The 21817-nt window shown below is 42.4% G+C and overlaps 1 protein-coding gene across 3 annotated transcripts in view; it reads left to right on the forward strand.

The window, feature by feature from the left end:
• LOC119501970 (multiple epidermal growth factor-like domains protein 11) overlaps nucleotides 1–21817 on the forward strand; it is a 157694-nt gene that overhangs the window by 108645 nt on the left and 27232 nt on the right. For all 3 annotated transcript variants that reach the window (XR_005209982.1, XM_037792770.1, XM_037792756.1), the window contains exons 10-15: nucleotides 306–518; nucleotides 949–1123; nucleotides 10084–10204; nucleotides 13255–13418; nucleotides 13569–13671; nucleotides 20415–20561. Coding sequence is in view for 2 of the 3 variants with exons in the window: in XM_037792770.1 (XP_037648698.1) it covers nucleotides 306–518; nucleotides 949–1123; nucleotides 10084–10204; nucleotides 13255–13418; nucleotides 13569–13671; nucleotides 20415–20561 (923 nt within the window). In the remaining variant the exon portion in view is untranslated. The remainder of the gene's footprint in view (nucleotides 1–305; nucleotides 519–948; nucleotides 1124–10083; nucleotides 10205–13254; nucleotides 13419–13568; nucleotides 13672–20414; nucleotides 20562–21817) is intronic.

Raw genomic sequence — 21817 nt, forward strand, 5'->3', positions numbered from 1 at the left:
ATGCATAAAGTCATGTTAAAAAAAACAATCCAGACGGGACCCAAAGATGGTCAGACCTCAACAGACCTGAGGAGAACTCCACCCGATCCAAAATACAAACAGGAACACTGGCAGCAGCATGGTGTTGCCAATAAAAGAATAGAAACACGCTGTTTTTCCTGCAATTCACGAAAAATAATTTAAGAGGCAACCTTTCTCATTTGACCGAGTTTGACCAGAAACACTCCGATCTAAACCAGCTAGATTTCCTCCATCATGCTCTACACCTCGTCTCACCGCTCCTCTGTTATTGTTTTTAAACCCAGGTGCCAGGAAGAATGCCCAGTTGGCACTTACGGGCCGCAGTGCGCCCACAAGTGTGACTGTCAGAACCGAGCCAAGTGCTACCACATCAACGGGGCCTGCCTGTGCAACGAGGGCTTCAAGGGCCCCAGCTGCCAGGACCGCTTCTGTCCCCCGGGCCTGTACGGACTCATCTGTGACAAATATTGCCCCTGCAAAGCTGCGAACACACTCAGGTACTGAAACCTGCTCTGCTTTTTATACACCGGTCTGAATAGAGGAAGGTTGTGACTGAATTACTGCTTCTTCAAGTGTAAACGCTCAAATGATAGATGTCTTTGCTCTTCAATGTCAAGCGTTACAGTTCTTTCTCTGATAAATCATCCATAAAACGTTCCATTTGAGATCTGTACATCATGAAACTATTACATTTTAATCTAATATCAGTCGACATACAGTGCATAAAGTGTCTCTTCTCAAGACCACAGATCTAAACGTAGTGAGGATAGATACGCTGGCTTCTAATTGTTGCTGCATTTTTCCCCTAAATCTAAGAAAGGTGACATTTTGTGTCCTCGCAGTGCTTGTTTTTTTGTTTGTTCCACATGCAGATTAAAATATGAACTTTACTCTGACTACACTGACTGACCTCTGCTCTCCTCTCAGCTGCCACCCTCTGTCCGGAGAGTGCACCTGTGCAGCGGGATGGGCGGGGCTTTACTGTAACGAGACCTGTCCGGCAGGTTACTACGGCGAGGGATGCAGAGAGCTGTGCGCCTGCGCCAACGGAGCCGACTGCGACGGCATCACCGGAGCTTGTATGTGTGCTCCGGGGTTCATAGTAAGTGCACAAACACAAACACGGCCGCTGTGATTCATATCTAATTCATACTTGCCAACACCCAGAAAAATGTGAGTTTCAGAGACTTTGTTTCATTCTGGTGACTTCTGGTGAATCTCCGGCATAAGCTATTATTCATCCACTTTTTATTTTATTTTTGCTCCTGCTTGAGTATTTCTTTCTCTTATTACTCTCCATTTCTCTCTCTTTTCACTGCATCGAGTAAAGCCCAACTTCGGGCGCTGCACGCTGTGGCGAGCGCAGCTTAAACATGAACTCAAACTGCACTGTGTCGCGAGCATAGACTGCCTATCTTAGTCATTTGGTGTAGCTCTATTGTTGAAACAGTAGGGATTATACACACAGTTCAGTTCCAGAAACAGGCTAAGATAACGAAAAGGAAAAAAAGGTGTGTAAATTTGCCATAAATCAGGGAAAAATACGGGAGAATTGTGAGACCGAGAGGAAACCGGGAGAGGGCGATGAAAGACGGGAGTCTGCGAGGAAAATCGCGAGGTTGGCGAGTATGATCTAATGCTGCTGAATCATTCTAATCACATCACCGCTTCAAATTAACACCAGGAGCTGCAGGTGTTTCATGAGATTGCTTTTGAATACTTGAACCACTCTGTTAATAAACATAAAGTAAACAGACCAATTAAATCAAATCGTTTCTCTTTAAGTGGTCACAAGGAGCTGCTGCTGGAGACGGTGTGCAGAGTTGAACAGGAGGCCTGATGAATCAGAGAGACAATGTCCAATTCCCATTCTGTCCCAATGTTAATGTCTCCACATTCAACCGTTCAAATTATCTTATGAAAAGTAATTTGTTATTTTTCGTGCGTTTTCCGACGAATGTCCAGAAACACAAGCGATCGGTGTGCCTGTTCAAGCCCATGTGGTGTTTAGGCAACAAAACTTAGTTATGTTTAGGAAAAGATCGTGATTTGGGTCAAAATAACTACGGAAGTAGCGTAACTTGAGTACCAAATAAATCAACGTTGACTTCTGGTTTCACACGGGACACGAACGGCGGTCTCCTGGGTCAAAGTCCGGTGTTTTTACGCCGAAAACACGTGTTTCAGACAGGAAGAAATTCTTTGTAACACAGGTCAACATGTCACAGGAGTCACAGGAACTGGTTACTGATTGGCTGCAGGTAGCGGCCGCCGCAGCTCTCCAGACTCTCTAGACATTGCATGGCACACTTTGCCGCTGCTCTGGTGTGTTTTTGGCGTTAAAAACACCAGACTTTCACCCAGGAGACCGTTGTTCGAGTCCCGTGTGAAACCAGAAGTCATCGTTGATTTATTAGTCACGTAACTTCCGTACTTCCCCAGATGTTTTAACAGGACAGAGTGACGTAGTATACAGAAAGAGCGACTAAGTCTGCGTAGGGAGACTACGTCGCCTGTCCTGGATCACCATTACGTGGATAACAAACAAATTGGTTACGTGAGTTATGTACAGATTATAGTGCAATACTTTTTGTTGGTATAGCTACGAACAATAGATGAGAACAGCCTGAGCAGGAATATTCAGCTTCAATGGCTAGAAATCAAATTTAAGACAGTTTTATAAATCTTTTTTATTCCCAAGTAAATTAAAACAATATTCAGACAAATAAAAAATATATTGTTGAGTCTCCTCCACATCTGTAAATCTGCTCTACATCCCTTAATGAACAGTGAAACAACAGCTGGTAGCTAAATCACTGCATGTGTAAATGAGCTTCACTGAAATCCTGCTGGAGTTTAGTGTCTTTGTCCTGGTCCCTGATTCAGAGGCGGTTCTGTCCGGCCAACATGTGAACATAATGTGTGCAGGTGCAGATAGAACATGTTCTACAACATGCTGAGGTTAATTTATCAGGTGCTGTTGACTCTGCAGGTTTAGTCGGAGCGTTACAGTATACGTGGCTTGTAAAGGAGAAAGGCTACTGCAGGTGCAAAACCCCGTGATATAGGTCAACCTGAAGGAGGAGGAGAGGGCAGGGTTGTGTATGTAAGCAGGAATAAGAGTGGATTCACTTTATCTAGATCTCCGTGTGTTTGTGAGTGGACTGGTTTAGCTATCGCTGTGAGACCAACTCGATGCGTCAGGACATTTACACTTTAGTCCACTTTTGTAACATCCTCCAAGGAGGTTGTTTTTAGTCCTTTTCACCTTTTCAGTCAGCATAAACTTGCTTTGATTACTTCTAAAGTAATTACTTATTATTGTTTTCCTTATGTGTATTTGCACTGTATAAGTTGAAAACGTCCAAAATAAACTAAAACTAAACCATTTTCTCCTATAAAAGAATCATTTAAGTCAAATAAGCTGCAACTTTGGAAGTGTTTTAAAGAATTTGATGCTTTATTTGCTTCATTAGCTAAATGCTTCTCTGTCCTCAGTTTGTTTTTAATCTTCCAACTTCTGTATTACGTTGCTCCCTTATTTCTATTGTGCATTGAGCTCAACATTAAATGCCCACTTTTTGAACAGCTCCGATTCTGGAAGTGAATATTGGAACATTAATTTACTCCATTGACGTTTCAAAAAATCCTGATATAAAGTGTTTTAAGCACAGAGCCAAGCCATCCAGCCATGAGAGGAATTGTGACCATAAAACACCTGATTCAGAGAAGAGAAAAAAAAATTGGAAAACAGAAAAAAAAAGGCTGTAGACTGTATACAGAAATTATTTTAGGAGTGAAGGAACTACGCATCCCATGAACCATTGCGAAAGGCGACCAGCCGCCTCTGGAAAACTTAGAAAAAACATTTAAAGTAACTGCTGCATACCTTATCTCTCACCTCAAATGTTGTCAGAAACACGTTTCGGTGAACAATTTTTGTGATATAAGAGAAAGTTTCCAAACGAGCTAAAAGAATCGTATATTGCTAAGAAGTGAAAGTCAATTGTTCGTTCCATTTCAAAATCAGCCTCCAGCAGCAGAGCTACACTTCCGCCATTTTGGACTGAAAGCGACTACCGGACACCAGTAAAACGTCCGCCTAAAAAGTGCCGTACAAAAGTAAAACAAAAAAGAAATCTATTCTATTGTCTTATTCAACCAAAACAGCCTGGGTTGAACAATAAAATAATAAATATAATAAGCGTTTTCAGTCCAAAATTGCTTCTATACTCTTAGACAGAGCAGCACGTAAGAGCACATACCCTCACTAGCCTTTCTGTAACACTTAGGATTGTGGGTAGTGTAGTACTTCTCCATGGCATCGTGAATAAAACATGTTTTTCTTTAAAACACTTGTACAGGAGCATATACCACCAGTTCACAGTCTCACAGCTCGTAGTAAGTCTACTTTGGATGGTTACGACATTATGGCTGATAATCAAAATCATCAATATAAATGGGATTTTCACTTCTGGAACTTCACTGTTGAGCTCTACTGCAATTATTATGATGAAGTGTTTTTTAGTTTGCATGCTAACATTTCAATTGGTGCCACATTTTCAGTGTGAACACTCAACATAACCACAGTAAGGATTAGTGTTCTGTTGTTCAGGTTAATTTGAGTTAAAAGCAGAATCAGGATTAAAGGTAAATGTTAGATTTATTGGAGGCAACTTCATATAATAGCGTTGTTTAGCTTCAGGCCAGGCACGTGTTCATATTGGAGTAACATGTAGCTGTGTGTGTGGTGTGTGACTGGTGTGTGTGGTTTGTGACTGGTGTGTGCAGCAGTAACTGGAGAGACTCTGCGGCCCGCCGGCCCTCCCGGTGCGTTGACTGATCTCACAGTGACTGAGCGGAGAGCGGAGATGAGACACCTTAGGAGCACAGAGATGACAGGGACTTTGATAATTGGACTGAGAACATCAGGGATTTTTTCAGCAGATGAAAGCGAGACGAGCGCCGCAGATGAATGTCCGTTTGGTTCGTAGCAGCTGAATTCAGATAGATGTGTTGCTCTCCGCCAAATGTTGTTGGTTTTAAAGGGAATTGATGCTGCGCTGGTAACTCGCTGTTTGCTACCTCTTATGTGTCACTGCGTGGACGAGAAGACCGGCTTTAAACAGAATTTCTACGTGGTATTGTCACCGCTCTGGACAGTTTCGATCGATATCTGCAAACATGAGGAACGCTGAGCCGGAGTTTGAAATCTACAGTTCTGATGTGTCATGTCATGAGGAAGTGTTGGATTCAGGGGAAAGTGAAGAATCACAGAAAGTTTTCCTCCAAACTATTTACAGTTATTTTCCGTCTCTAAACCGCTCTGATGCTGTAACAGTTTGTATTTGCTTCTAGATTAACTAATAGGGATGCACTGATACCACTTTTTTTTTCAGACCGAGTACAAGTACAAGTACTTACATTTGGGTACTCTCCGATACCGAGTACCGATACGAGTACTTCTCTGTGCAAAAAGACCCTCGTTAACAGCCAGCTGGAGGGTGTGAGCGACACACGGCAGGCTGGGGAGTCCCGCATACGAGGCGGTGTGCCGCGACCGGCTCTAGGTCGGCTTGGAAAGGCTCGGGGCGAAGGTGCTTCCCGGGGCCGTGGACAAAGTGCTCATCCTCTCTCCTGCTGGGGTGGGACGGGGCCCCCTGCTCCCGGTGCGACTGTCGACCGGGCGAACTGTCCTCAGTGCGCCCCAACTTCGTCGTGCCAACAGGGCGGGGCTCGGCCCACGTAAAAGGCACCAGGGGTCTGCGGTGATGTCTGCAACCCACCCGACTCGTCTTGAAACACGGACCAAGGAGTCACCAAGCAAAACCCTGTGGCGCAATGAAAGTGAGGGCCGGCGTGCGCCGGCTGAGATGGGAGCGCATCACGGGCCCGTCTTGCCCGCACTGTCGGAGAGGTGGAGAGTGAGTGGTATCGGTGCCGTTGTATCGGAGCCGTTTTGTGAGTACGAGTACATGAGCACAGTATCGGACCCGATACCCGATACTGGTATCGGTATCGGTGCATCCCTAGAATTCATTGTTTAAAGGTTCCCTTTGGCGTTTTTCACCTCTAGTAGTGGAGCAGTTCCCGATTGATTCATGCACATTCACGCTGGTGACGTGATACACGGTCCTACCAATAGTGTCACAGTATTCCACTGATGCACCAAGAAATGCAGCAATGTGCCAGCAGAGGCAGTGAAGAAGAAGAAGACTGCAAGTTAGTGAACATTTATGTAAACAATGCAGGATTTAAAATGCTTTTTGGTTGTTGTTTTTTTTGGTTCCACTCACCGGCGGAGTGTTCCTCTATCGGCGCATTTCCACCAGATCCAGTGACGGAGGGCGTCTCAACACTTTCCATTGTTGGAGAGGGTCTGTATTTACATAAAGTTGAGATTTTTCAACTTTGAGCCCGTCCAGCGTGACGCGTCCATCTCACAAAACTTGGACCAGGCTGTCAAACTAGGCGATCTAGTTCTAAAATGAAACCAGATTCAGCAGAGGCATGGACTATTTGTCGCTTGAAATGTTTTGAGAAGTAGATTTTGGTGGATTGTTTAGACGGAATAACTCGCCGCCATGTTGTTTCCTGTTTGAAAACCAGGGACCAATCAGGTGCGTTCAATGATAAGGTACATGCATGGCCAGCTGAGTGGAGCAGGGCGTCCCCTAGTGTCCTCGCCGGACCTGGTGGACATATAGCGCTGGATTTAACATTATAGACATGACCACTGACTATTAGTGGAACAACTGAGCCACAAACTCACAGACTGACTGTACACGGTCCAGACATATACTCTGTCTTGTTTTTTGAGCTGTGATGTAGAAAGATGGACCCAAACACAGGACACAGACTCAGAGCAGATTCAGGTGAAGTTGTTGATGGTTTATTGTTAGACCAGAGGGAACGGAGGAGTGGAGAGGAGATGATGGCTGGCTGAGGCAGAGGGCAGCGGACAGCAGGGGGGTGATGGTGCTGGTGGAAGACAGACTTGGCAGGACGGGTGGATGAGGGTGAGTGGCGTGGGCAGGCTGAAGTGGCTGGAGGGTTAGCTGGCAGACAGGCAGGCAGATGATCTGGAGACACAGAGAGGAGACGGAAACAACACGGAAATAGCTCGCTGAATTAAAGCTGCAGCGGGGCAATGGAGCAAAAACTATAATTTATAAAACGTCACTATATCCTGACAGTAGTACATGAGACAGGTAATCTTAAAAAAATCATGTGCGTCTGTGTCCTCCGGTGCTCCTAACGGCATCTACAAGATTTCACAGACCGGAGGAAAACAACCAATCAGAGCTGATCTGAGGTCTGCCGTCCAGCTGCGGTCTCTGAGCAGCTGTCAATCACTCGTGAACTCCGACCAAACGGTCAAACTAGGCAGCGCTGATCAATTATGAATCAGTATTCTGTTACGTTAATGCCTATTTCTCTCCTCAAATGTTTTCAGAAACATACTGTAGTGCACGGATTAGATCTATGTTGAGAACAGTCGAAATCAATATGTTGCGTCTGTATGGTGAGCCTGCATGCTTCTAGATAACTCAATTAAATTGATTTATTTACTTCTATAGTCCTATGAATGTGCTTTTGTTTTTCACTCATCGGATTGTAGCTGTAATGCTTTTGTAGATTTATTTATAAAATAATAAAATAACCAACAAAGTATCTGAGCCACGTATTTGACAGGATGTCCTCGTTAACCGAGCGCGTCCGACAGTGACCTCTGATAAACTCCAACACCACTGGAAAGACGTGATATAGAAGATGGCTGGACACGAGGAAGAAGAACTCCAACACGCTGGCAGGCGTTTGCTGTTGGCTTTGACTGGAAACGCGTCACACTGGCTGACGGCCGGCTCGACCGCAACGCTACCGCGATACGATAACGTTCCCTGTCCGTGACAGAGTTAGCATGCAGCTTTAGCCGTGATGTCTAGCTCTGCTTTTCCTGTCAATGTGTGAAACCCAAAGTGTTTCCATCCTTTACTGGATGTGTAGTGTTTACCACGCTGGATTTAACATGTGAGGGTGCAGGTCGTATCCACGCTGACCCTCCAACGGTTTCTACTTTCAGCTCGCTGTGGTTTGTTTTGGTTGACAGATACGGAACGGGTATGACGTCACGTTACTCAGACTACAACAATAAAAGCGGTAACTTCCTTCTACCTCCACAGAGACTCAAATGAAGCAAATATATCGATTCTGGCATTAAAAAATCTATTTCAAAATCATAAAAGTATTTTTTTGTAACCTTTATCTAACCAGCAACCCTCTGCTCCACACTCACAGTGTTACCCGTTCACATCTGGAAGCTGTGTGTGTGTATTGAGAGGGTTAACAGCCTGCTGGCCTCATAACGCGTTCCTCAGATCCACAGAAGAGCCTGTAATTAATGTGATTTACCCCCCAAAGTGATTAAATTAATCCTGTTTCAGTCCAGTTTTAAAGAAGAAAACTAACCCGTTTATTTATTTATTGTCTCTTATCTTGGATTTGAGATAAGAACAATAAAAACAACAGGCTGATAAAGCTCCACTCGACATCTGGGAATTCATAATTGCATGATAAATATCAGGAGCCATCGATCCAACGTGTATTTATTATTCAGAGGTCTCCTGTTGGAACTCCTGCTTTTTTTTTTAGTCCTTAATTCACCAACTTTTTAATAAGGCTTCTCTCTTCTCCTGTCTTTGCACATTTGGCTGGCTTTGTGAATATTAGATTAATAGCAATTTAAAGGCAGCAGGTTGGAAGCAGGCAGCTTTAATTAGCACAGTTTATATGTTGAAGGTCCTGATCAATGCGACGGCGTGCTGGAGGTTTCGGGTTTATGTGGAGCTCGTTTCACGGCGAGAGAATAAGGTTAGACGTCCTGCTAATGCCAAGCTGTCTTCTGACCGTGTCCTCCATTGATTGGACAAGCACAGACACCGTGTTTCTCTGCAGGGACGCCATCAGCGATGATCGTCTCTCACCTCTATAATGCATGCGCTTGTTTGCTGCATCTCCGCCACCGACATCAAATTTAAAGCAGTCGTGGGCTTATAATGAATTAAAGACGAACCCCCGAAACAAGACCCGCTTCCCTGCAGCCGAGCCGCAGGAGGTGGGAGAGAAGAACTCGCTGTCAGTCACGTTATTTCTAAAACTTCAAACCCTGTGCACACAGTCACAACAACAGAGCGGGCCGTCTCATGAAGAATACAAGAAGCCCAGACAGTGAACGAGGGCTGCAGTCATCATGAAACGCCTCTTTGGAGTGTGATGAACGGAGGGCAGAGAGAGAGAAAGAGCTCAACACGCTGCAGATAAAGAAAACACATCTTTACATTTACATTCATTTATTTATGTAGCACGCTGACGGGTGGACGGGTTTCACATCTATGAAATATGACACAATGTACTGTGTGATTGTTAGTAGAAAGTAGGACTTTTTTATTTTAATGTGGAATTTTTGAGGAATTTATTTAAAGCATAGATATCAGACAGTCAAATAAGATGCCGGAGGGTGAATGTGGTGCTCTGTGTACTGAGTTCAGATACAGACCTGCTGGTTTTACAACAGTAACATGTGTCCCAGAGAAAGGTCCATTGTGTATCATTGTATTTGCATAGTATTATGGGCAGTAGAGACCGATGCTCCGTTATTGAGGCCAATATTGATATTTGTGAATTTAAGCCCTTACCATTCCGCCCTCTCTTTTAGAGCGGTAGTGGTGGGAGACAGGAGGTCTTTAGGGGGAGATAGAAGTTCAACAGTAGATGTCACATAGAAGTGGTGTTCATCATCTGAAAGCTGAGAACCTGAAGATTAATCTGAGATGCAGCTCAAATGTGTCAAGGTGTTCTAGTCATTAAATGAATTCATCAATTAAAATAAATTGTGAAAGTGTCTGAGAGTGAAGAACATGATGATAGAAGTCTGTGATGTCCAATCAATTTTGGGGTAATAAATGAAAGTAGAAAAACTGAAGTACTTTAAAAATGTAATGAGGATATTGAGGAACTCCATTTCCATCAGTTTCACTTTGTCTGTGTGTCCGTTGTGTCCAGGGTGACGACTGCTCCATCAGCTGTCCCGCTGGCCTCTACGGGATCAACTGCACCTCGTCGTGCTCCTGCCACAACGAGATCAACTGCTCGCACATCGACGGCGCCTGTTTCTGCAGAGAAGGTTCAGTGATCCTCCATCACACTGTTACAGATCACTCATTTATCAATCTGACAGCTTTTAACTCAATTACCAACATTTTCCTTTTAGAAACAAAAACACAGTACATCATACAACAGTAGTGGAAGAAGTACTCAGATTATTTACTTAAGTAAAAGTAGCAATAAAAGTGTAAAAAACATACAAGTACAAGTCCTGCATGCTGAGTCTTAAATGAAACCATCTGAGAAGTTTAGAAGAGAAATGTCTCTTTGGTGGAACTGCTACCAACTCAGAGACATCAGAAACGTGATAAGGAGACACAAATACGCTGCTTTTTTGTGTGAGTTGACAAGACAAAAATGTTGGGAACTATAGTTTAATAAAGTAACCAGTAACTTTATCTGTTAGGTAAAAGCAGCACAGTAAAAAGTACAATATTTGTTTCTGACATGTAGTCTCGTAGAAAGTATAAGTAACTCAAATTTTACTTAAGATCAACACTTGAGTAAATGTACTTTGTTACTTTCCACCACTGGTTTCTAACCTAAAATTCCTAACTGACTCAAATGGGCTGAACAAGAAGTGCTCCGCACTACCTCTGAAAGAAGAGCTACTACTACTACAGTAAATACAGAGAGCTCACAGGTGTAGCACACTAACAAGTACATAGATGATTGTCAAAGTATGAACAGAGCTTTCTGAACAAGTCGGCCTGAAGCAGTCACGCTACAGACTCCAGAGTTTCTAAAGTCTACCATGTTTTCACTGAAGAAAAGGGGATGACTAAATGTGACTTTAAATGTCATAAATTAGTTGTTGTATTACCTATTTGGCGTGAAACCAGATATAAACAAACTAAGTACAGTACATTTTAAATCAGCTGAATCGATTGTATAAGTGTTAACAGCACTGGTAGTACATTTACTTAAGTACTGTACTTAACTACAAATTCAAGGTACTTGTACTTTACTTGAGTTTTTCCACAAGTCAGAGGGAAATATTGATGTGTTATCCTCTAAGAAATCCTCTCTAAAGAGCACAGAAATGTGATTTGTTTTACAGTTTCCACTTTGTGTGGTCTGGCAGGACTTCTCAGCTATTTTTGCTTATTGTGAATTTTAATATCATTTTGTTTTTCTCCGCTTCTCTAAACTCACCTGTGAAACTCCTGACTGTCCAGAAAGTAGAAGAGCCCACCTTAACGATGTGCAGAACTTGTTCTTGTTTCGTATTATGTTCTCCACTTCACTTGCTTAATATCTCTCAATATCAGCATCCTTAAATATTTATGCACCGCTGAACCTCGTGGGGAACATGGGTAATTAAAGTGGAGAGACATCTGAGGCAGAGCACGGGGCCAGGGGCCTGAGAGCTGGAACAAGTGGGTGTCTGTCTTCACCCTGCGAACCCCAATTTCCTTTTCCTTTCTCTCAGAGCCACGGAGAGGGGGAAACGTACCGGGGAGAAGTTCAGACTGGTTAAAAGAGGTTATCAAACATGAGTCGGCCATGTAGATGCTCGTAGAGCAAACATCTGATCCACTTCGGTGTACTGTTAGGACTACGTGTTATTCCTAAAGAGACTTAAGGAAGCGGGGGGTCCGGCTGGTCGGCATATCAAAAGGATGTTCGACACATTTTTTGTGTTAAAGAAATTACACTGAAGGAAGGAGGGGAAATCAGGACACGCACTAACGCACGCACTTGTTTATTTATAATTCTAAGTATCAATGTTTCAGCACACGTTGGCGTCTTTCGGATAAAAGCCAGTAAAAAGTGAAATGAGATAAATACTGTATTAGACAAGTGTTTAAAGACATGTGTAATTCATAGCGGAGAAACGCCTCCAACATCAACATGTCCACAGACTTTATTAGAAAGCAGACAGTCGAGAGATGACAGGAAATGAGGAGAGAGAGAGACAGAGATTGATATTTAAGAAACGTCCATGACCGGATGTGAACCATAGACGTTGATTGGCGCCTAAAACCCCCGAGGCCACCAGGCTGCTCCAGGACGTCCACGTTTTAAAAACCAGCAAAAATCATAAAAAAGAAAACAATCTGGAGACTCACATTCAAATAAAGCCGTAAGATGACAAACTAATATAAATATACTGTAACATTAACTTGACTGCAATAACTATGGAGGAAAATATAAAGCCAAAATAAAAATAAATGATTAAAGAAATAAATGACTTGATAAATAAATAAATGTAAATTAAAATAATATCAAAAATTAATTTTGACATTAATTAATGGATAAAATGTGAGGAAATAAATAAGGGTTGAAATGCAAAGGGAAAATTATGCAGAAAAAAATAAATAGATAATGAAATGCATGAATACATTAATAAATACATACATTTAAAAATAAATGCAAAAAATAAATAAATATTTTTAAAATGTAATGAAAATAAATAAATAATAGGGAAAATTAAATAGAAGAGTAAACAAATAAGGGAATTAATACAAAGATAAATAAATAAAGGAGCAAATTAAAACAGAAATATTAATTTATGTCATATTTTATCAATTAATTAATGCCTACCTTTATGTTTAATATTAATTTTGCAACACTTAATGACATTTATTTATTTATTTACTCTTTTTTTTTTTTATTTTGTCAGGTTCCGTCCTCCATAAATAACTACTTCATTCATGCCAATTCCTTCCAGGTCCTGATGAAAATAGAAACTCTTAAAATATATATATTCATATTTTGATATTATGTATTAAATAATATCACTTTGGATTTTAAGCTACTTATGGTGCTGGTGGCAACAATTAATTTTTTAGGGTGCATTTAAAGTAAACGCACAGATCCGGGAAAGTTACAACAATACATTACAGTTATTTAGCTGACGTTTTTTATCCAAAGCGACTTTCAATAACTGCATTCAACAACAATTACCGTGTTCCCAGACCTCAGCATTTACTCTGTAGAGTACTCTACCATGACTGATGGAAATGATGCATAGAACTCTGAAAAGTTCCAGGATGCTTCACAGGTGCACATGAGCTACGATAGACTCAAATAAAGTGTTTGAATCATCCGTGTGTCTCCGTCCAGGTTGGCAGGGCGTGGACTGCTCCATCCCCTGCTCCAGCGGTGCTTGGGGACTGAGCTGTAATCAGACGTGTCAGTGTGCCAACGGGGCGGCCTGCGACCCCGTCAACGGTACCTGCACCTGCTCTCCGGGCTGGAGGGACGAGTACTGCGACCTGCCGTGTCCCGTGAGTCATTAGTTCTGTTTGAGTGACAAAAACTGCTGAAAAGGTTTCGAGGTTTGGTTTCAACTAAATTGATAAACACTGCTTCTCCGGTATGTGATGAATAGTTAAAGACGAGTCTGGCGTCTGGTGGTGTGTTGTGGCTCTTGTTAGGAGGGATCATACGGGCTGGACTGCAGAGAGAGATGTGACTGTGTCAACGCTGACGGCTGTGATCCGGTGACCGGCTTCTGTCGCTGTCTCACGGGTTGGACAGGTGAGTCACGCAGACGCTGTTTAAAATAAATAAACAGTCAAAGGTCAGGCTGCTGGCAACAAGAACAAAGGCCCAAATGCTGCCACAACAAATCAATACGACTAAAATCTATCCACCTTATTCCTAGCCCCCATGATGCTTTGCATGAATTATGGGCGCAACTTCCGGCGCGTCCTGTCACTGAACCGGACCTAGCGTTTTCCGTGGTAACCGAACGCTAATCCTCTCTCCTAGAGCGATTTCATTAAATAAATCTAACCTATTACAGCTCAGACAGGATAATGTGATCATAGTTGAGCCTTCTACTGTGGAGGGATGGAGGACGACCTGAAGAAGTGGCCTCAGATAACCTACACCAGCATGTTTAGCTACTTATTGACTCCGTTGCTTCAGACGGTGAAGAGATGAACAACCTGAAAAGCTCAGAGGCAGATCAGGACTTCCACAGTAACAAGGTTTAGTTTTTTTCTACACAGATAACCGTACTTAAATTACACTCCGTGCCATAACCTGCCTTACATTTTAAACTGTACAGAAAATAGTCAAAGTAACTGTCTGTCATTAAACAGACGCTACAATGCTGCGTCCTCCCTACACATGAGATACCTGATGTTCTCCTGGCTCTGCTGTCACTCCTTTAAGGACCTAACGTCTCTTCTCCGCTGCTCTTTATAGCCCAACCACAGAGTAGGAGACGGGTTTTCCTCCGTTGGCTTGGGTCAGCAACCTTTACTATCAAAAGAGCCATTTTAAGCACAAAAAAAAATCTGTCTGGAGCCGAAAAACATTTGATCATTTTGATGAAGGTAACACAGTTTATAGTCTAAGTATATAGTATTTAAGTCTAATGCAGGGCCAAAGAGACAATGTACTACGGAGTATTAGGGCCACATTGAGGGGAAAAAAATCATAATATACAAGAATAAAGTCATAACACGTAAAATTACTACTTTATAATATTATGACTTTATTTTCATAATATTATGACTTTATTCTCTAAATCTCAGATTTATTTTTTTCCTCAATGTGGCCCTAATACTCCGTCGTACCGTCGTACCATAGACCTACAACAATGATAAATAAAAATGAAAATATAAACAAAAAACAGTTATTAATTTCCTTTTTTAAAAGTCCACAGGGAGCCACTGGAGAGGAGCTAAATAGCATCATGTGGCTCTGGAGCCGCAGGTTGCAGACCTCTGGACTAGTCTAAGGGACTTCCGCTACCTCACCAGAAGTTACGCCATAATTATTCCCACATTAACGCCCCTGAGAATAAAAAGAAAGATTGAATATTGGATGAGTTTGAAAGCTTCCGGAGAGTCGCCCATGGATGAAGCACCTTTTAAGACTTGGCTTCGCTCTCAGACTCTTTGAGTTTTTTTAATGGGAGACTTTTTTCTTTACTGTAAATCAACATCCTCATCAGTGTCATGTCAATGTTCAAGTTGTAGCTCTGCTTCTTTTACCCATTAATCGTCAATCAGAAGAGTGGTGATGAGCGGTGATCGATATGAGCTGATGAATATGGAAAAGGAGCGTTTTAACTCACAGTCGGAGGGAGAGCTGATAATGACTTGGCACTGGGAGGAACTTCAATATATTGATTAATATCTACATCAAAGTTTAGACCAAAAAATTAAAGTAACTTAATAAATTTGGTTTGAAGAAGTAAAGAAAATGTTTTAATAAACAGATACACGAGCTTGAAGGTTTATCAGACATCAAAACACTCCACAGCTGTTTATGACTTTGTACTATACTTTGTCTCCTACAAAGTTACGTTCCCATAAAACTAAACTGTATTCTCCATTACGGTTCAAGGGAAACATATTTTCTCTTGGATTGCGGCCGCAGTTTTAAACACGTAGTTAACGTTGTGAATTGAAACAAAACAAATGCAAGAAAACTACTTAGTTTATTTTAGTTAAACATTTTAGATTGTCTTTAAATAAGCACGTTTTTTGGCAATTTATTGTGATTTTTGTAAACTTTTTTAACACTAGACCATGGGATGGGAAAAAAGTTGAATCATACACTTCGAGGGACTTTTACTTCAGAAAATATCTAAATTAATCCATTATGAATGTTTGATTTTCAGCATGTCTGTAGTCTGAGATGTCCTGAAGTCAAATATATCAGTCATTGTCAGGAATTATTTATTATCCAGCAACCCAAAAATCAAAGAATGAAGACATTTCCCTCACAGATTAGTGGTATTTTCTTTTTAATTTATAAGGGACATGTAATGTTTTATACTTCTAGTGAATATAATCCATCAAACTTATTTCCATAGATGTATTTTGTATATACAGTTCCCTTTGTTAACATCTTATTTTGAAAACCGGACATGTCTACTTCCTCTAACTTCTCCAAGGTGGTCTCTAGCTCTCCCATCAGCTCCGTTCTCTTTATCATCCATGGTCAGCTCCATCGGGGCCGTTTCAATGCAGAGAACACAAATGTCAGTATCTGGGTGCTCTACAGTCGTAGCTTCGGCCCATTTGACCACGGAGATGAGAACGACGACCGGCTCGACCGCAACGTTACCGCGATACGATAACGTTTCCTGTCCGTGACAGAGTTGGCATGCAGCTTTAGCCGTGATGTCTAGCTCTGCTTTTCCTGTCAATGTGTGAAACCCAAAGTGTTTCCATCCTTTACTGGGTGTGTAGTGTTTACCACGCTGGATTTAACATGTGAGGGTGCAGGTCGTATCCACGCTGACCCTCCAACGTTTTTTACTTTCTCATTTCGGCTCGCTGAGGTTTGTTTTGGTTGACGGATACAGAACGGATATGACGTCACGTTACTCAGACTACAACAATAAAAGCGGTAACTTCCTTCTTCCTCCACACAGACTCAGATGAAGCAAATATATCGATTCTGAAATTAGAAAATAAATTTAAAAATCGTAAAAGGAAAACTTGCGATACATAGGTGAATCGATTTTTTTTCCCACCCCTAGTATAGACTTCAAGTATTTAAAAACTATATGCACTTCAACAAAAACAGGAAATATTAGATCAGGCAGCGACATTAGAGCGCCTCGAACAGTTTCACAACTGGAAAAGGAACAAAGAGAAAGTTTAATAGTTGTTCCCTGGTGATGTCCCGTCAGTCTGTCTCACTACTGTCAACAATTAGTTTGAATACTTTTGCAAGTGTGATCGCCTCCTTCCTTTCTTCAGAGAGCGGCATTGTGGGACGATAGTGTGCATCGACTCCACTCTTTTTTGCATTCTGACATCTGTGAGTTTACTGAATTGTGTCACAGTACGTACTCGAACCTCAGGAACTAGAATACGTATGTAGCGTAGAACTGGGACGCGTGTTTATGAAGAGGAATAAGATGGTTGGATATACTTTCAGCACCGCAAAACTTTGAAGCTTTCATTTGTTTTAAACCTTTTCAGTGTCGAGAGCGTTACGTGAACTGAATTAGGTCAGAAGCATTCATATTATTTGTGTCAAGTCGTATTTTTTAATTATCTTTCCGTGCTGCTGTCACTTGGGAGATGAGTACTAGGTGTTAGCTCTGCCTAAACTTTACAGCGTAATGTAGCGCAACAAGCATCTGCCTCGTATCTCGTCCTCCACCTCCTCGTCCTCCACCTCCCTTTGTTTTAACTTCACAGCCTAACGAATCTGATTTTCACCCACTTTGTGGCTCAGAGGTAGTTTATTAATTGAGTTATAATGGCCGCCTGCGCCCCACTCTCATATTCTCTCATATTCTATGTCAAAGGAAGTTTCTAATGAGCTGCAGATACGCCGGGCTGCAGAGAGGAAGAGGAGGAGGAGGAGGAGGAGGAGGAGGAGGAGATAATACTGTATTTGCTAATACACTGTTCTTACACCGTCCGTCCGTCCTTCTGTCTGTCTGTCTGTCTGTCCCGCTTTCTGTCTGTTTTTATATTAAAAGGTAGCGGTGAGCTTGTTGCTGTGTGTGTGTGTGTGTGTGTGTGTGTGTGCGTGTGTGTGTGTGCGTGTGTGTGTGTGTGTGTGTGTGTGTGTGTGTGTGTGTGTGTGTGTGTGTGTGTGTGCGTGTGTGCGTGTGTGAGTGTGTGTGCGTGTGTGTGTGTGCGTGTGTGTGGGCGTGGGGGCGGTGGGGGATTCTGAGTGTAACTAAGAATGAATGTAATGTGGGTCTCCTGGGCGCTGCAGTCTCCAGACTGTCCCCTGTGAGCACCGAGGGCTCTGATCCGTTCTGCAAGCCAGCTTTTGTGTAGACAGACTGATGCCTCTCAGGACACACACACACACACACACACACACACACACACACACACACGCACACATGCAAGACTGATGAAAGAAGGAGACACTTCAGCAAATGATTAAAGGGCAGAAAAAGTCTCGGGCAGAATTTGGGGGAATTTAGTTTTTTTTGCCTAAAATGTTTGTTCATACAAACTTAAACGTGCAAACACAGTTTATTAGGTTCAAGAGGTTCACAACATCTAGAGAGAAAACTGATACTGGATCAGCTTCTTTATGCATATTTTTTAATGTTAATGCCAACTATTGATTGGTACGTAATCAGGGTCTGAAATAAGCACCCACTAAATGATAATTGTTGGCAGTGGTTGATAAAATCGTCAGGACATCCGCCGCTTTGGCAGACAGGGAAAACACTAGAGATGGGAATAGAAAACCGGTTCCCGTTGGTTCCTAGTGGTCTGATTCTTTGGCAGCTCATGCCTCCGATTCCTCTTATTGATGCTTTCCCACAGTTACGCATGCACAATGAACGCATACGCACGCCGTATCATGTTCGTCAACAGCGTGGTGCTACTAAACCTGAGGGGATAAAAGTTTCTGAGTGGCAGACAAAGAAGAATACTTGCCTTCATCGCCACAGTGACAGGCAGAGGAAAGAGTTCATCTCAGACCCCTGATGTATCAGGGCTGTCAAAGTTAACATGATAACACCACAAATTCCTTTAAGTCATTAACGCAATTTGTGATTTTTTAATTAAAGCTGAAGTAGGCAGATTGGAGCAAATATGATTAAAAAAAGTTATTATTATAAAACGGTCGCTATATCGTGACAGTAGAACATGAAACAGGTAACCTGAAAAAAATCATGCTCCTCTGTGTCTTCCGGTGCTCCTAACGGCATCTGCAAGATTTCACAGACCTGAGGAAAACAAGCAGTAAGAGCTGATCTGAGGTCTGCTGTCCAGCTGCCGTCTATGAGAGCCGGCTGTCAATCACTCTGAACTCCGATCAAACGGTCAAACTAGGCAGGGCTGATCAAATATGAATCAATATTCTGTTACGTTAATGTCTATTTCTCTCCTCAGATGTTCTCAGGAACATCTTGTAGTTCACGGTTTAGCTGTAAAATGAGAACGTTTCTGACGCCGCCGCCATGTTGAGATCAGTTGAGGAAATACCAAGCACCGCCCACCAGCCGGAGCACAGCCAATAGGAACGCTCTCTCTCTCTCTGAAATGACCTGTGATTAGTCAGTCTCTCACGGGCTAGATGTTTTAAAGCCTGAAAACAGAGCCATGAGGAGGAGCAGAAGTCTAGTTTTCTCTCAGAACACTTGAATTACAATATGCTGAAAGGTTATTATGGGACTTTTGCACAATGATGCCAAAAATATTCTGCATACTGCAGTTTTAACCTCTCAAAAATCCGACGGGCTGCCGATCTTTCAGAGGTTGTTCAGTTTTAAAGCTAGAGTGAAGATGCTGGCATCATATGAAACTACAAAACATAATGAATCCATCGGTACCAACCATGTCACACTAGCTTGTCATGAAGGAGGTTAATTAACGCTCCAAAGTTGCGCTACATTTTAGCGAGAAAAAACTGTGATGGTCATTTCCAAAGGGGTCCCTTGACCTCTGACTTCCAGATATGTGAATGTAAATGGGTTCTATGGGTACCCACGAGTCTCCCCTTTACAGACATGCACACTTTATGATAATCACATGCAGTTTGGGGCAAGTCATAGTCAAGTCAGCACACTGACACACTGACAGCTGTTTGCCATGTTATGATTGGAGCATATTGTTTTATGCTAAATGCAGTACCTGTGAGGGTTTCTGGATCAATATCTCTCATTGATTTGTGTTGTTAATTGATTTACAATAATACATATATACATGCATTTGCATAAAGCAGCATATTTGCCAACTCCCACATCCTCCTCAAATCGCATACTGGTGCAGTCCTTCAGTTCCTTCTTGGAGTCAATACTTTATGACTTCCTGTCTGTTGCTCTCAGCTCCAAGCTCATTGGTTCCTACTGAAGACGTAAATCTTATAATTATAAGGTTGTATTAACTAACAGTGGAGGAGAACAAACAGAGGAAGACACACAGTTCATGTTAGTAGATACGTTCACTGATTCGTTGACAGGAATAAAACTATAGAATCTGAGCAGCCGTATGTTTTAACAGGGAGATGAGTTTTGTCTCTTTGTCTCTCTGATCTGTCACATCCGTCCTCTCCTCCCGTCTCCGTCTCTCCTCCCCTGCTGACTCCATGTTTGAGTAGGTGCTTAAAAAGCCTTCTGCTAATGTTCCCTCATCCAACCCTTTCTTTGCATCATTCTCTCTTCTTCAAGTTCCAGTGACACATCTGAAACTTTATTGAAGTCAGTTTGACTTCACTTAGAAGCTGGGTAGCTAAGAACAAAGCCTCTTGCCTTACCATAGTGTGTGTGTGTGTGTGTGTCTGTGTGTCTGTGTCTGTGTGTGTGTGTGTGTGTGTTTTATCTGCAGGTGTCCATTGTGACAGTGTGTGTGAGGAGGGACGCTGGGGACCCAACTGCTCCTACAGCTGTACCTGTGAGAACGGAGGCTCCTGCTCCCCGGAGGACGGCACCTGTGTGTGCACTCCCGGCTACCGCGGCACCAACTGCAGACGAGGTAAAGACACATTCTACACACTCACACTGAGCTTTCACTGTCGTACTGTAGCTGCACTGCAGTGGAGGTACGATAGGACTCAGATATAAGAAGTAGCAATACTACGATTGGAAAATTTAATTCACTGTAAAAGCTGATTTAAATTTACTTGAGCTTCAAAGTCGGTTGAAGCATTACATGTATGGAGGACGGAACCTGCCGAAATAATAAATAAATAAATAAATGACTCAATAAATAAATAAATATGTAATTAAATGTAGCAAAAATAATATTAAAAATAAATGTAGCCATTAATTAATTGATGAAATGTGGCATAAATTGATATTTCTGTTTTAATTTGCTTATTTATTTATTTATGTATCTTGGTATTAATTCCCTTATTTATTTACTCCCCTGATTAATTTTCCCTTTTATTTATGTATGTATTTATTTTTATTAAATCTTAAAGGGCCTGTTTGTAACTTCTTACACGTATAAATCATTCCGGGTCGGTGTCTCATGGTCGCTCGCGTGTGGCTACGCTGTTCAGACTCAGACTCCAACACAAACTACACGGAAGCACCAAAACTTCTTGGTTGTATTTAGTGAAGCCCGTCTGTTAAACAGTGTTGGCCGCGGTCGGAGGACGCGGGAGAGACCATAGCTTTGGTCTCCAGGACCGGAGTCTCTGCTGTACTCTGCTCCTCTGCTCCTCTGCCTGCCATCACTCACACCCTGCGTTCATTCTCGCTCTTTTGCTCCACTCTCACGTGCATGCTGCTCACTCCACACTGCAGAAGAGTTAGTTTAGCTCTGAGAATATCTAGTGAATGTTCAGAGGACGTTTGTGCAGAAATAACTGCTGCAGCTCCTCCAGACCAACAGAGGTTTCCCGTGTCTTGTGATTGACGGGGCTCCGCAGAGAGAAACGTTATCGTCTCCGACCAAAACTCCGGCATCTCCCCTGTTCCCTCCGGCCGCGGTCGGGAGGCTGAAGCAGGAAAAGCCAACACTAGGATCAGCATTGATTCATGGAGAGACCTTCGTCTGGTCAGCTAACATTACTGCCAAGCAGCTGAAATATAGAGTGATATTGTGCTTTTAGCTGACGTGTGTCTCCTCACTGTGTTGAGCGATGCTCCTTCATGTCTATGTAGAGCGAGCACAAGCGCGAGCAACACAACGCTGTCTTTCGTTGACTTAACGGCCACAGGTATCGCTGTTAACAAGACATTTCTGATTCTCACAAACAGTCCCTTTAATTTTATTTATTTATT

Source organism: Sebastes umbrosus, chromosome 2 (genome assembly GCF_015220745.1).
Source record: "Sebastes umbrosus isolate fSebUmb1 chromosome 2, fSebUmb1.pri, whole genome shotgun sequence".
Lineage (NCBI taxonomy): Eukaryota > Metazoa > Chordata > Actinopteri > Perciformes > Sebastidae > Sebastes > Sebastes umbrosus.